The 16,047-nt window shown below is 36.9% G+C and overlaps 1 protein-coding gene across 5 annotated transcripts in view; it reads left to right on the top strand.

Annotated features, from left to right (window-relative positions):
* The window catches only part of LOC113492265 (pantothenate kinase 3-like), a 41,859-nt gene extending 28,684 nt beyond the window's left edge, over positions 1-13,175 (top strand). For 4 of the 5 annotated variants that reach the window (XM_026869702.1, XM_026869699.1, XM_026869701.1 and 1 more), the window contains 10 exons: positions 202-293; positions 1,627-1,745; positions 2,511-2,689; positions 3,393-3,566; positions 4,528-4,671; positions 9,643-9,794; positions 10,307-10,483; positions 10,830-10,965; positions 11,749-11,864; positions 12,988-13,175. In XM_026869702.1, the coding sequence (XP_026725503.1) occupies positions 202-293; positions 1,627-1,745; positions 2,511-2,689; positions 3,393-3,566; positions 4,528-4,671; positions 9,643-9,794; positions 10,307-10,483; positions 10,830-10,965; positions 11,749-11,864; positions 12,988-13,081 (1,383 nt within the window). In that variant the 3' untranslated portion in view covers positions 13,082-13,175. The remainder of the gene's footprint in view (positions 1-201; positions 294-1,626; positions 1,746-2,510; positions 2,690-3,392; positions 3,567-4,527; positions 4,672-9,642; positions 9,795-10,306; positions 10,484-10,829; positions 10,966-11,748; positions 11,865-12,987) is intronic. The other variant, XM_026869700.1, reaches the window with a different exon arrangement.
* The last annotated feature ends 2,872 nt before the right edge of the window (positions 13,176-16,047 follow it).

The following is a 16,047-nucleotide window of genomic DNA, read 5'->3' as shown; positions in this document are numbered from 1 at the left end:
ATGATATGTACATATGGTTTCTTAGGTTTACGCGAATGATAGACATTGAAATGAAGACAAGACGAACGCCATCTCAGTCTGCCCGTGACCATGATACCTGCAAAGGTTTCGAAACGTCGGGAACTAAAATCTAAAATTAAACCGCGATAAAATCCGTAAAAGTAGTTTCATTTCAATGTACATATGGTTTTGTTATTCCAGATGCGCCTGCACCGTTGTGAGGGCTGTCTTGCGGCGTGCGGCCGCCAGCGCCGCGCCACGCCGCTCCCCACGCTACCACGCTCCTTAGTTAAGTAAGTATCACATCCCACTGTTGGGCAAAACTATAGGGTCTCTATTATTTAAAGGTATCAGCTAACTAAATTTCTATACTAAATTTCTTGAATATTGGTAAAGTCGTTTTGTAGTTGAAGATTTATAATAATAAACTTGCGTTTATAATATTAAGTAGTTTAGATAGTGATAAATTACCCCCAATTACGCCCATAGCCCAAATTATTGGACGATTTCGTCAGTAAAGGCTGTGGTACAGGCTCAGAAATTAACAGAATAAAGAAAAAATGGGGAGATTCAATATTATTAAATGATGTAACGGTTTACTCACGCGTATTTATCGGGGTAGCCCGACTAGTTTCGGACCCATACTCAAGCATATTTAAGGACTCCGGGTCCTTAAATATGCGTGAGTAAATCGTTACATCATTTAATAATTAATCATTCTCACGATAGTTACCTACTATCAAAATACTTCAAAATAGAGATTCAATATTTTGTATTAGGTACCATTACAATTGAAGGCTAATTAAAATAAATACATACATACAACCGTATTGAAATAAATACTGCTGAGCCAAACTTGAAAACGTTCATCCGGTCCGAAGTTCTGAGTAAACATAAAAAAAACCTGACGATTTAAAAGCCTCATTTTTGAAGTCGGTTCAAAAATGTTAGTTTCCGAGTCGATTTCTTTATTAATTTCCGTGTCTAACCATAATACCTCCGTGGACGAGTGGCGTACGCACCGGTTTCAAGGTGTCGCTAGCTCTGAAGCCCCGGGTTCGATACCCGGTCGGGTCAATGTAAAAATTCACATTTCTACATTGTCTCGGGACTTTTTGTTTGTGGTACCTTCGTTGTATCTGAATTCCTTAACACAAGTGCTTTAGCAACTAACTTTGGGTTCAGAACAATGTATGTGACGTTGTCCGCATTTATACACGGTGATTTTTTAGTCGTCTTACAAAAGCAGTTCATGTTTCCGACGTAAAATACCCCTAGGCGCGATTTTTTTTTTATCATCAACTAAGATAATAAATACGCAGAAAATTAAACAAGAGAAATAATAAATAAATAAATAAATAAATGCGGAATAAATTAATAAATCTGAAATATACTCTTAAAATGATAAAATTGCCGCCGCCCGCGCCCTTCACCGTGTTTCTAAAAAAACTACGAATTGCATCATAATATTAAATAAATATTGCATTTAATTTGTTTTCAAATCTCATAAATACCTACTTTTTTATCATGACGTGTTCTAGTCATTGGATACATGAACTGGGCTGCTTTTGTAAGACGACAAAAAAATTACGGTGTATATATAATATTAAATATGTATACTTTCAGGACTAAACTATACAAACGCAGTCGCCGCACCCCCTACACTTTGGCCGCGATGAGTAAAAAGAACTGCGTCGACATGGTGGACGCCACGCCGCCCACGCCGCCCGATACCGACGCGCCACGTGAGTGTCTGACTGTTTGACTGTCTATATGTCGATGTCTTTGTTCGTATCTCTTTTGTCTGTGTTTTTGCGTGTTTGTCCATCTGTCTGTTTTTCCGTCTATCTGTTTATCTGTCTGTCTGTGTGTCCGTCCGTCTGTCTGTTTGTCTAACATCTGTCTCTCTTTCTGTCTGTGTGTTTGTTTATGCGTATGTATTTTAATTTACCTATCTGTCCAACTGTTTGTACGTCGGGTATTTGACTGACTCTTTTTCTGTCTATTTGTGTTTCTGTGTTTATGTGTTTATGTCTGCCTATCTCTCTGTCTGTATATTTCACTGGCTTTCTGTATGTCGGTGCGTTTGTCTGTCTCGCAGTGTGTCTGGTCTATCTGTCTGTCTCTCCGCCGGTCTGTCTGTCTGTCTGTTTATGCGTGTGTCTTTTTGTCTGCCTATCTGTCTATTTGTCTGTATGTTGGTGACTTTGCCTATCTCTCTTTCTGTTTGCATTTCTGTTTGTATGTCTTTCTGTCTGTCTGTTTGTGTCCTCTTAGTCAAAACCACAATTTAGATTTATAAGCTGACAGTGGTTACTTCCCCTGATCGGCGGTTCGAATCCCACCCAGAATAAGTGTTTGTGTGATGAGCGCTTCCAATTATTCTGTGTTTGAATGTAATTTCTCTAATATGTCTATCAATTATCTTATCCTCATAAAACACGCTTTCCTTACTTTAAAACTTAGAGGGCGTTGTATAACATTAATTCATTTCACCTCCCACCTCCCAGCTATGCCCTGGTTCGGCATGGACATCGGCGGCACCCTCACCAAGCTGGTGTACTTCGAGCCGCGCGAGACCAACCGCCGCGAGATCGACAAGGAAACGGAAGTCCTCAAGAACATCAGACGGTATCTCACCAGAAACTCGGCGTATGGGAAGACTGGAAGACGAGATGTGCACTTACAGGTAAGGAGTAACTATCGTGAGAATGATTCATTATTAAATCATGCAACGGTTTACTCACGCGTATGTATCGGGATCGCATGACTAGTTTTAGACCTAACCGGAGTGCTGACGCGGCGAGTGAGTTGTATATTTCGAGGTTAAGCTATACGTTAGCAGTCGTTACAGATAGCTTGAATTGAAAGTCTGACAACCAGTCTAACTAAGGGGTGTCGTGTTGCCTGTAACTGGGTTGAGGAGGTCAGATAGGCAGTCGCTCCTTGTAAATCACTGGTACTTAGCTGTATCCGAATAGACTGGGAGCCGACTCCAACATAGTTGGGAATAGGCTAGGATGATGGATGATGGTATACTTGACTGCACGGATAGCAGAGTGGTTAAGGTCGCCAAGCCAAACCTACTGAGCGCTTCATGTTGCGGGTTCGATCCCCGCGTAGGACAAGCATTTGTGTGATCCACGAATACTTGTTCTGAGTCTGGTTGTCTTTGTGCATGTGACTTGTATATTTGATACACGGATTAAATTTCTTACTGCGGGAAACATTTACATAGAAAAAAAACTCGGCTGCATCCGGTTAGACTAGAAGCCGACCTCAACATAGTTGGGGGAAAGTTATTATCATGATGTAAGTTTTCTAAAAACCAAGGAAAGTTGATTATGATGATGATGTAAGTCTTGTAACGTCCAACACCTGTCCCTCATCAGATGGACAACGTCGAGATCCGCGGTCGTCGCGGGACGCTGCACTTCATCCGGTTCCCGACCTCGGAGGTGGGCGCGTTCCTGCAGCTGGCGCGCTCCAAGGGCATGGCCGACCTCGTCAACACCATATACGCTACCGGCGGCGGGGCCTACAAATTTGAGGAGGATTTTATTAAGGTAACAGCTCAATCATTTGAAAGCACACTATAGGTGATGCGCTCTATGATGATATGCAAATACAGGCAATAATTGACAACCGTAGGGAAGATGCCGAACGAAAGTTTTCGATTGCTTAAAAATATCGTATTACCTCTTAAAGGTAACTAGCTGTTGCCTGCGACTTTGTCGACGTGGTTAGAATTTTCCCCGTTTTTTTTCCACATTTTCCATTGTATCTTTGCTCCTATTAGTCGCAGCGTGATATAGCCTATAGTCTTCCTTGAAAAAAGGCCTATTCAACACAAAAAGGTTTTTTCAATTCGAACCGTTCCGTTCCTGAGATTAGCGCGTTTAAACAAACAAACAAACAAACTCTTCAGCTTCATATATTAGTATAGATTTAATAAATACATATATATTTCTTACTTTTGAACCGTGAAAAACAGTTGAAATTGTCTCATACATCTGTGAAGCTAGTGTATTTTTTTTTAGCCTATTTTTACAGAATTTTAAGTGTCTTGGACTCAAAACCAATATGCAATTGTGAGGCCAAGAAAAAACAATCACTTTATTCATCAACACTTTAATTACTTTCAGTCAATAGGGATGATGACAATTTATTTTCCAGTGTCCGTCTTGTAGTTGATTATATAATAATGGATACGTTTATTTTAATTTCTACCGCAAACATGAATTGATCAAATTACAGTGAATGAAACCATATCGTTGAAAATTAAAATCAAAAGTTTTTATTTCAAATAGGCCGTTTTCTTGGCATTTTTAAAACGTCACATTAGTGACTCTAGTTGCACGTTATGTCACAAGTCTCGTTATGTCTCCTAACTTTAACGCAGTTAATCTTTGTCAAGTTTTTCTGTTCAACGAAAAAATACCTATCTAATACTTTATAATTATTTAACTGACTAATTAGATTTTTTATTTTTATACCCAATTAACACCAGAATCCTTTTAATTACAGGAAGTAAACATGCGTCTATCGAAAATGGACGAATTGGATGCGTTAATAGCGGGCGTGCTGTACGTGGACAGTATGAACGCGCAGGAGTGCTACTACTGGGCCACGCCCGACGAGCAGCCCGTCCATACACATGTGTGTGACTCGGTATGTTAGTTTACGACGGCCATACAACACATACACACCTCAGGAAAACTTAAATAAATAAATAAATGCGGACAACATCACATACATTGCTCTGAACCCAAAGTAAGTTGCGAAAGCACTCGTGTTATGGAATTCAGATACAACGAAGGTACCACAAACACTCAGACCCGAGACAATGTAGAAATTTGAATATTTACATTGACCCGACCGGGGAACGAACCCGGGACCTCAGAGCTAGCGACACCTTGAAACCGGTGCGTACGCCACTCGACCACGGAGGTCGTCAAAACTTGTTTAATAAAAGCCCGGCTAATAGGTAACTGGACCACGATGCGATATGGTGACATCAACTCATATATAACGTCACGCCCCTTTTTATAGCGCATTTATTAGCTACACCTTTATGTTTGTTTGTAAGTTTGTAACCTTAATGCTATTTTAAATCACTTTAATTCAAGTAAAAATTATTCATCTTCAAAGTTTGTGGAAAACCTACTAATATTATAAATGCGAAAGTAACTCTGTCTGTCTGTTACGCTTTCACGTCTAAACCACTGAATTGATTACTTACTTATTACTGAGGAAGAACATAGGATAGTTTTTATCCCGGACTTTTGAAGAGTTCTCTTAGAAACGCGATATAACCGACCTCGGCGCGGGCGAAGCCGCGGGCGAAAAGCTAGTTAATATATAAATTGTGGGTCCCGGCTGTTATTCCTACATCTTTGACAGTCGTTACAGGTAGTCAGAAGCTTGAAAGTCTGACAACCAGTCTAAACAAGGGGTATCGTGTTGCCCAGGTAACTGGGTTGAGGAGGTCAGATAGGCAGTCGCTTCTTGTAAAACACTGGTACTTAGCTGAATCCGGTTAGACTGGAAGCCGACCCCAACATAGTTGGTAATAGGCTAGGATGATGATGGTACTGGTCGAAACCAATTAAAAATTGTTAATTAATAAGATTAAAAAGTCTGATTTGTTGACATTGTTCAACTGATGTGAGGTGTTTAAGGGTTGTATGGTCGTTGTTTCATCTATATCATAATATCACACTTATATCATAGAGGCGAAGTCAAAATGTGTATGTATGTTTGTGATCTCGTAACTCTTAAATAGTTGGACCAGTTTTGATAAAATATGGCTTGGAGTGAGTCATCAGACACGTGAGTGTCTTTGTGAATGTGATTAAATACTAATGGGGTTTTTTTTTCAATAATATAGGATACTTATTTGTAATTTGTCTCGGAAACACAAATTGATCAAATACAGTGGCAGGAAGTAATTCCAGCCACTGTATTTGTGTCACGATTGTGTATAAATTTTACGATATCGTTACGTCACAAGCCGCCTCTCCTATACAATTTTAATTATTCAGAAAAGTCAAATCTAAGTATTATATTTTTAATTTGAGGCACGAAACATCTTTTTACTTTTAATTTTTTTTAAATCCAGTATTCATCTGACTAATTTAATGTGGGATTCTTTATTAAATTAAGAAAAAATATCTTATATATCGTGGTTTCTTAGGTTTACGCGAATGTTAGACATTGAAATGAAACTACTTTTACGGATTTTATCGCGGTTTAATTTTAGATTTTAGTTCCTGACGTTTCGAAACCTTTGCAGGTATCATGGTCACGGGCAGACTGAGATGGCGTTCGTCTTGACGGAAGATGTTGCTCGTTCTACCTTCATATTTTAATTAATTATTTGTGGTCCGACTTACGCAGTATGAGCTCACTGTGTCTTGATGTCTTGCAGCGCTGCTTTTGGGTTTGGCCTTAAGTTTATTTATTATAGGATCCCAAGTAGGTGATATCTTCCAGCCATCTTCTCTATTGAAATTAGGGTGTTTTTTAATCTCAATAGCCTCGCGAAACATCCTAGGTAGGAATTTGGATTCTTTAGCAAGGATCTGTGGTTGGTCAAATCTAATATAATGGCTGGAACCTTCAGCTTGTTCGGCGACTGCAGACTTCGTTGAGCGGCGGTGTTTGACGTCAGCTATGTGTTCTTTAACGCGGGTCCCTATGCTTCGTTTGGTTTGACCGATGTAAGAGAGGCCGCAGTCACAATCTAGTTTGTATACTCCTGCATCTTGTAGAGGTATGTGACAATTGACGGATGGTAAGGACTGGCTAATGGTTAGGGTTAATGGTTTCGAAACGTTGGGAACTAAAATCTAAAATTAAACCGCGATAAAATCCGTAAAAGTAGTTTCATTTCAATATCTTATATATCGTTAACTACCTTTACGCTAAATTTTATCAAAATGGACTGGTTGTTTCAGCTTAAGTGGCAACAAATATACATTAAAACTTTACCTTGTAATATTTGTGTGATACTTGTTACATACAACAATGGCTAAGCTGTGTTACACAAGCAGTCTCAGGTTCGAGTCCTGACAATGTATTTAATGCCCCGTATTTTGAAATGGAATAAAAATCTCAACAAAACTCGTTTGTACACCAAAACAACGTTTGCTGGGACAACTAAATTTTGATTTGGTTTAACATTTTTTTTATTTAAATAGACTCTATTTTCATAGTTGCTTTAGACCCGATTACAATGCAATTTACAACAATAAAAACGGCTGGACCGATTTTATATTTAATTCAATAATTCATAAATGTTGTTTTGATTTGTTGGGCTTTTAATTTTTCCCACGTTTTTATAAACTTACTTTCTTTTTTGTTTGTATTTTTGTCCTTCGATTTCTGCAACTCAATTTTGAGGCACTTCCCGATAAGCTAGCTGGCTGATATTTTCAGTGTAGCTTCAAACCCGATGACAATACAATTTATAACAACCCATTTGAAATCATTAAAATACGTGGGTTGCTAAGATTTTTTATTCCCACGTTTTTATACACTCACTTTCTTGTTTGTTTGTCGTTCCGGTTGGATTTTTGTAACTCAATTTTTGAAAGATGGATTGGAAAAAAAGCAATAGACCACACAAAGTGGAAGAATCTAAGGGAAGCCTTTACCTTGCAGTTAGACAGTAATGGCTAAACAAACAAAAATATATTAAAATATAGGATTTTTTTTTTACTTTTTAGATATTTTTTCATCTATTAATCATGTCCGTATGGATTGAGGAGCCACTTTCGATTTAAAAAGGAAGCTCGCCCCCTTATTTAGTAGGAAAGTAAATAATTTTGTAGACCGAATTCTGAAATTTGTAGTATAATATGTCTAAAGTTATGTAACTGTGAATGTGGCTCCTCAATCCAAACATCTGAATTGAGGAGCCACCTGAAACACGGAAAGTATTCCATGTATATTTTTGAAAATTTTGTATCATTTAGTAGCAATTGTGTATAGTGTCTACTAAAAATTTGAGCCCAGTACTGTTTATATTCAAGAATATACAATACTTTTAATGTGGCTCCTCGATCTATACACAAGAGCATGAATTGCCATGAAAGTTATTGGTCAATTTATATTCCACTCTAAAGACATTTAGTAGTAAGTGTGTTCGAATTTGTAGTATATGGACAAAGTAGTAGACTGAGCGAATTTAATAAATAAATGCATTTCATTTGGCTCCTCAATCGTGACGTTTGCATAATAAATAATTGACTGTACCTACCTGAGATCAAAACGGAATAAAATACCAGAGACACTAACATTTAGTATAAACGGTCTACTAAATACATATGCACAGATCAACATTGTATATGTTCGGTATCTGAAAAACAAATCACTTCTAAATATTCCTTACGAATTCGCTATTTAGGGTGACCATGCTATATGAATTAAACTAGGATGATTCATTTTTGAAATTAAATTTTTCGACAATATTCGGTATGTTTTTGGAATCCAAAGTTTAGAAGATGCAATTTGTATTGTAGAAGAAAATAACGTTTGCACATCTTGTAACCGTGTAAATATACTGTATCAAAAACAGTGTCATTTGAACTAAATGTTTCTACGAGGTTTAGAGTAAACGAGGTACCAGAAACTATAATGATTTCAAGTAGCTTATATACTTTAATAGGCGTTATAGAATTTATCCCTGCGATTAGCGAAGCTGGAATGGGTCACTATAAATGTCACTACCCAGCGAATGATGAGATGTTTTGTTATGATGACTATGATTCTCACTGTAGAATTCATAAAAGCACCGACCAACCAATATTAATTCATTCTTTAACTTATGTCGAAATTGACTAGATACTAAATATCCTAAACCTATGAAGAATCTTTGTACCGAATATTGTCGAAAAATTAAATTTCAAAAATGAATCATCCTAGTTTAATTCATATAACATGGTCACCCTAAATTGCGAATTCGTAAGGAATATTTAGAAGTGATTTGTTTTTCAGATACCGAACATATACAATGTTGATCTGTGCATATGTATTTAGTAGACCGTTTATACTAAATGTTAGTGTCTCTGGTATTTTATTCCGTTTTGATCTCAGGTAGGTACAGTCAATTATTTATTATGCAGACGTCACGATTGAGGAGCCAAATGAAATGCATTTATTTATTAAATTCGCTCAGTCTACTACTTTGTCCATATACTACAAATTCGAACACACTTACTACTAAATGTCTTTAGAGTGGAATATAAATTGACCAATAACTTTCATGGCAATTCATGCTCTTGTGTATAGATCGAGGAGCCACATTAAAAGTATTGTATATTCTTGAATATAAACAGTACTGGGCTCAAATTTTTAGTAGACACTATACACAATTGCTACTAAATGATACAAAATTTTCAAAAATATACATGGAATACTTTCCGTGTTTCAGGTGGCTCCTCAATTCAGATGTTTGGATTGAGGAGCCACATTCACAGTTACATAACTTTAGACATATTATACTACAAATTTCAGAATTCGGTCTACAAAATTATTGATTTCCCTACTAAATAAGGGGGCGAGCTTCCTTTTTAAATCGAAAGTGGCTCCTCAATCCATACGGACATTATTAATCAACCTTTCCTCTCCTCCCTCTAGCCGCCGTACTCCGAAGCCGCCCTGAGCGTGTACGTGCGCAAGCCGTTCGACTTCTCGTCCCCGTACCCGTTCCTGCTCGTCAACGTCGGCAGCGGCGTGTCCGTGCTCGTCGTCAACGCGCCCAACGACTACTACAGGGTCAGCGGGACCAGGTCAGGATGGGGGAGGGTTCTATTGGGTTGTGTGTCATCATCATTCATTATTCATTTAGTGAACCAACAGCATAACATACGTATACAAATCAAAACAAAAATAACATCGTATCTCGTATGCATGCCTTCTTTTTGGTGCGGCGGCGGCGGGGGAATCCTCATGGACCTTTGTCCCTAGTCTGGGTGTCTTTGTGCACGTGACTTGTATGTTTGTGTAAGCCCCCGCGATACAAGGATTAAATACCTTACTGAGGGAGTCGTTTAAAAAAAACGATAAAAAAATACTTATTTAATACTTATTTTTCATGTATTACATCACTAAAAAGTAAGAATGATAGAAAGCTTTAAATTTTGGTAGTTGGAGCTTAAAACATCACTAGTAAGGAAACGTACTGGTAAGTGATGTCAAGCGACATATAAATCGTTGTATCCCCCTCATTTTTTTTCAACAAGCCGTTTTGATTTTTGACTATTTTCTTAACAATATCTTTCTCTTTCTCTTTCTCCCACAGTCTAGGCGGCGGTACCTTCCTAGGGCTGTGCTGCTTGCTGACAGGATGCAGTAGTTTTGAAGAAGCGATAGCATTAGCAGCGTCTGGTGACAACACTACTGTCGATAAACTAGTGAGGGACATCTACGGAGGGGACTACGCCAGGTTCGGGTTGCCCGGGGACCTGGTGGCTAGCAGGTGGGTGGGTTTTGGGATAGTGGTGATAAAAGACATTGATAAACGGATTTTCACGGGGAGTTTCATCGACATACACAAAAATGATTTTTTTTAACGATTCATATAGCTTCAGACGCGGCAAACGTAGTTTCTAGTGTATATACGAATGAAAAATTTTATGCTGGACAGCCCTTATCTTTAAAAATAGATGGTTACTGACTCTCAGATCTATTAAATGTATTAATTATTCATAATAATAATAATTAATTACACTATTTCTCATAAAAAAACCTTACCAATCGTTTCCTAGACATAGCTAACTACCATTTTGAAACTATATCCTAACCTACCCCTGTGCATCCACCAGTTTCGGTCAGATGTGTTCTGCGGAGCGTCGCGCGCGCGTGTCCCGCGCGGACCTGGCGCGCGCCACGCTCGTCACCATCACCAACAACATCGGCTCCATCGCCAGGCTCTGCGCCAGCAACGAGCACATCGAGAGGGTGAGCAGGCCTTGCCATTGAGTAGGGCTTAGTGTTGAGAGGTCGTAGTATAGTGGGTCCCATGTTGGGCGCCATTATTGATGACATTGGTTTAATTGGCTTTGTGTTATCAACGAGCAGATCGAGAAGGTGTCTGTAATGATAGTAATGAGCTGTCGAGAGGGTGAAAGCTGCTTCCGTTTGAGTGGAGATTAATGTTGTATGGAGTTTGGGAGATGGTAGTATAGTATGCCCCATGTTGGGCGCCATTATGCGCCAGCTACGAGCAAGTCGAGAGAGTGAGGCTTGGTTTCTGAGTACAGCTTAAGGTTGAATGGAGTAATAATAGCATTAGCCAAATATAGTTTTAGACTAAAATCATCTATGGAAATTAGGATTTCAATTTTCAGCTATCACGGTTCATGAGATACAGTCCGGACACAGACCAGGACACGGAGCAGGTTTCTGTTTTTACCCCTTGGCCCCTGGGCCATTGAATATGAAATCCTTACATACCGAATTACTGTCACGTGACAATTCTTTACTGTGCTTTATTAAACACAGTAAACCTTAGTGGTTTCTTAGGTTTACGCAAATGTTAGACATTGAAATGAAACTACTTTTACGGATTTTATCGCGGTTTAATTTTCTCAGTCTGCCCGTGACCATGATACCTGCAAAGGTTCCGAAACGTCGGCAACTAAAATCTAAAATTAAACCGCGATAAAATCCGTAAAAGTAGTTTCATTTCAATTATTTAAGTTTTATTTAAAAGATGAATTAAACCTACATATTGTTTTGCAGGTGGTATTCTGCGGTAACTTCCTCCGCGTGAACCCTCTCTCTATGAAGTTGTTGTCTTACGCGATGTCGTACTGGTCTCGAGGCGCGCTCAAAGCATTGTTCTTGGAACATGAGGGGTGAGTTGTATAGCCTTACTAGCTGACCCAGCAAACGTTGTTTTGCCTAATGAATTATTTCTAGTTGTATGTATTTTTAATGCCACATTATAAAAGAATAAAAACAAAAGATTTCGTCCAAAAATAAAATATTTTTTTAGTGTGAGCAACCCTTAACACTTAGGGGTAGGAATAGATGTTAGTCGATTCTCAGACCTACTGAATAAGCATACAAAATTTGGTAAAAATCGGTTAAGACGTTTCGGAGGAGTACGGTAACTAACATCGTGACACGGGAATTATATATAATTGATTAGAAGATATAGTTAAAAACAGCTATTGTAATATTCTACAAGTGTCACACTAAGGTTTGATGGCTAACAAACCAATTAAATTAAATGTCTTACAGTGGAATGCCCAAAGTATCAGGCCAAAATTGCGGGCAGGCCACTAGTTAGATTATTATATTATGGAAGTGTTAATTTTTAAAATATCTGTATATCATCGGGGTGACATCTTCTACTTAGAAAAAACCCCGTAAATAAAAAGAAAAAAAAAAGTGTCACACAACGCCATCTAGTATCAAACTCAGCAAAGCTTACCAACGGTCCAGTGATTGAACAAGAAAATTATGTAATAGGTGGAAAGATGCATTATTTTCGTTCAATTAATTAATAGTAAATGAGTAAATTTTTCAATTTCATTTTGTAATATCTGTACTCAATTTTTTTTTGTACTTATAAATGTAATATTGGTGTTTCTTTTAATACAAACACATATTAAATAAATAAACGACTGATATATTTCAGATTTACATTTATTTTGGTAATCTTTATTGTTGTTTTACGTTTGTTTTTAGTCGAGTTGTATTTTTACCTGTTTTTTTTTGGCACCAACATTTTTTACACTTATATAAGTATCTATTAATGTTAGAAAGGTAATTGTAAATATTGCCAACTAAATTTATACGCGTATGTATTTCGGAATATTTTATAAACCCAGCTTCTAAGTCGCGATACACTCTGGTATTTTTAATTAATTTGATATTTTTAATAGTATTTGTTGGCTCTAGCCCACATTAAATGCCCACAGCTGGACAAAACTTGCCCATAACTATACATAACATTATTTACTTTTTCAACAGTTACTTTGGCGCCGTCGGCTGCCTCCTACACCTAGACACGAAGAACCACAAGCAGAACCGCTGCCCGCCCCCCGAGAACCAAGCGGACAGATGAGCGAAACACAACCCTAACTCCATTGTTATAAGACTCAAATCGCGATGCGCCTATATGTATTGGTTGTACCATATAAAGCAATGTACAAACGTTATTGTGACTTATTTCTTGTAGTTAAAGTTGAATTTTGAGTAGCAAGAGTTTTTATATATGTTGGGTTTTAAATATTCACGTTTTTATGAGTTTTAGAATATAAAGTCCGTCCGATAAATTCATATTGTTGACGTATTTCAATGTTTCATACAATTGGGTATTTAACAGAATTAATTAGTTCATCAGAAAGATTTTTCAAATATAATCGGTATATATTATTTATTTTATTAAATCATTAAAGAAATTCGAATTAAAATGTATCAAAAATGTTGAAAGCTATGAAAGTCTAACTAATGACGTCACTTGTCGGTTAAAGGTGTACTGATAAGTGAGGTCATAAGCGATTTCAACTTGATATAATTTTCATGTTTATTTTAAAAGAAAAAATACGTATTCTTGCATGTTTTAGAAATCCATCTGATGGATGAATTAATTAGATTATTTATAGCCGATTTTTCAATGGCAAGATAACTTTTACCTGACGAATATGTTTGACGTTCTGACAGCTTTTGTATAGAAAATATGTCAAACGGCCATATTTATTCCTCAGATAGAAGTTAACTGATTGAAAAATCGGCCCTAAGTCAAATACCCATTTCTCTATAGCAAAAAAAATAATAGAAATAAAGAAACGTGTCTTAAATCGAATCAAAGTTGAACCACTTAATATTAAAATGGTCTGGTTTGAGAACAGACTTTGACAGAGTTTCGCCGTTACAAAGATTTTTATCTTTCCAAAACAAGTTATTAATATCTCAAAGAAAAAGGAATAATTAAAGTTTCAAGCTAATTTAACCTTCAAAGTAATTTTCCGAAGATATATTAGTATCTTTAGGCTTCCAGTCTCCACCGATAGCTGAGCCCCGTATGTTACCTCGCGACTGTCTATCTGACATCACAACACATGTTACTGTAACACAGTATCACATAGTAAGACTGCGTCACAACTGTAATGTCATCACGACTGACAAATATCAACGTATGACAGTCAGTAACAACGACTTTTCATTTCGAAAGCACAAAAGTTTTAGTATATGGTCACCCATCATTAGACAAACCTCTCCGAAGGTTGCTTAACCTTAATTATAGGTGTAACTGTACAGTTTAGGTTAGTTTTTCTTGAATATTAGACATTTGAAAGTAATATGTACGCAAGAACGAAAAGAAAATGGCGATTTTAATTGAGTATTTGACATACCCGTCAGATAGATTTCCAAAAAATTTTGGATACGTATTTATTCGTTTATCTCGGAAACGAAAAATGTAGGGGATACACAGTGATTTAAAATCTCGTGTGACGTCACTTACCAGTACGTTTTTTACTAGCAACTGATGTTACTAGCCACCACTACCAAAACTCAAGTGCTTTTTATCTTTCTTGCTTTTAAGTGATGTGATAAAATTAAAAATACGTAATCAATATTTTTTGGAAATCTCTCTGAGGGACGGAACAGATTTATATTATTTAAAGGCCGATTTTTCAATCATCACTTAACTTCTATCTGATAAATAAATATGGCCGTTTGACATATTTTCTATACAAAAGCTGTCAAAACGTCAAACATATTCGTCAGATAAAAGTTATCTGGCGATTGAAAAATCGGGCCTATGTAAAATATCCTATTGTCTTAAAGACGAATTTACATTTTCAAACATAATTCATTTAATCATCGTTCTTGCATACAATTCTATTACTCATTCACAGCTAAAATGCTTGACAGATTTTGATAAAATTTTGTATCGAGGTAGCTTAAATTATAAAGCAGAATATAGGTTTTTTAATCGCGGAGATCTTAAATAAAACCCTGGGCAAAGGCTATCTTTCATCCATTTGTTAAAGTTATTAAAATGGTAAACAATCTCGGTGTGTCTTTTTATACAAACACATATTAAATAAATAAACGACTGATATATTTCAGTGGTATATTTGATTTGGTAATCTTTATTGTTGTTTTACGTTTGTTTTTAGTCGCTTTTTATTTTTAAACTGAATTTTTAGATAAAAGGACACACCAATTTTTCCCTTTTTAAGTATTTAGACAAAAATAGTATACACTAATATTATAAAGCTAATGAGTTTGTTATGTTGTAGGGGTAATCTCAGGTCCTACTGAACCGATATCGATAATTCCTTTACCAAAAGAAAGCCATGTTATTTGCGAATGTCATAAACTAGATAAAGAGATCGTATTACCGTCACACGCAATTTTGAGTAAAACTTCTTCTTCATTTTTGTACAATTTAATATTTTCTTTTTCAAAGATTTTTGATTGATTTGTTTATAAAGTATCTATTGACAAAATCAAATATATTTTAAAACCGGATGGTACGATAACGTGACACCATATTGTCCTTCTTTTTTTTTGTAAGGCGGGGGAATCCTCATGGACACCCACTCCCTCGGGGGAGGAAATGGCGTCAGACTCTTATTGACTAAACCTGAACCGTGCTACGTCATCCGCGTTTTTGTGTCGGTGTATGGCAATGCGTTGCAATCCTTCATACAGACGCCATATTGTCCTAACAGACTTCCGTTGCATTGTCGTCCAGTTTCCTCCTAGTTGCGACTAAACAAGTTTTACTTCAAAGTCGCCTCAATGAAGTTATCGCGACTCAGGGCCCCGATTCTGCTATTCTACAATGGCCGATGAATGAACAGCAATTAAATTAAATTTGAAATTATTCCTATTCTCTTAAGCATTTTGCCAACACAATAATTGGAAATTCATTGTATGTATTGAGTGTTCCGCCCCGTACTGAATTTCTAATGATTTCGTTGAAAAAATGCTCAGAATATTACGCATAGTGTAAATTTAATCTAATTTCTTATTAATTCATCGGCCATTGTAAATAGCAGAATAGGGACCATTTAC

The sequence above is a fragment of the Trichoplusia ni genome, chromosome 3 (genome assembly GCF_003590095.1).
Source record: "Trichoplusia ni isolate ovarian cell line Hi5 chromosome 3, tn1, whole genome shotgun sequence".
NCBI classification, from domain to species: Eukaryota; Metazoa; Arthropoda; class Insecta; order Lepidoptera; family Noctuidae; genus Trichoplusia; species Trichoplusia ni.
Note: the sequence above shows the minus strand (reverse complement) of the source record. Positions and strands in the feature narration are given on the sequence as shown.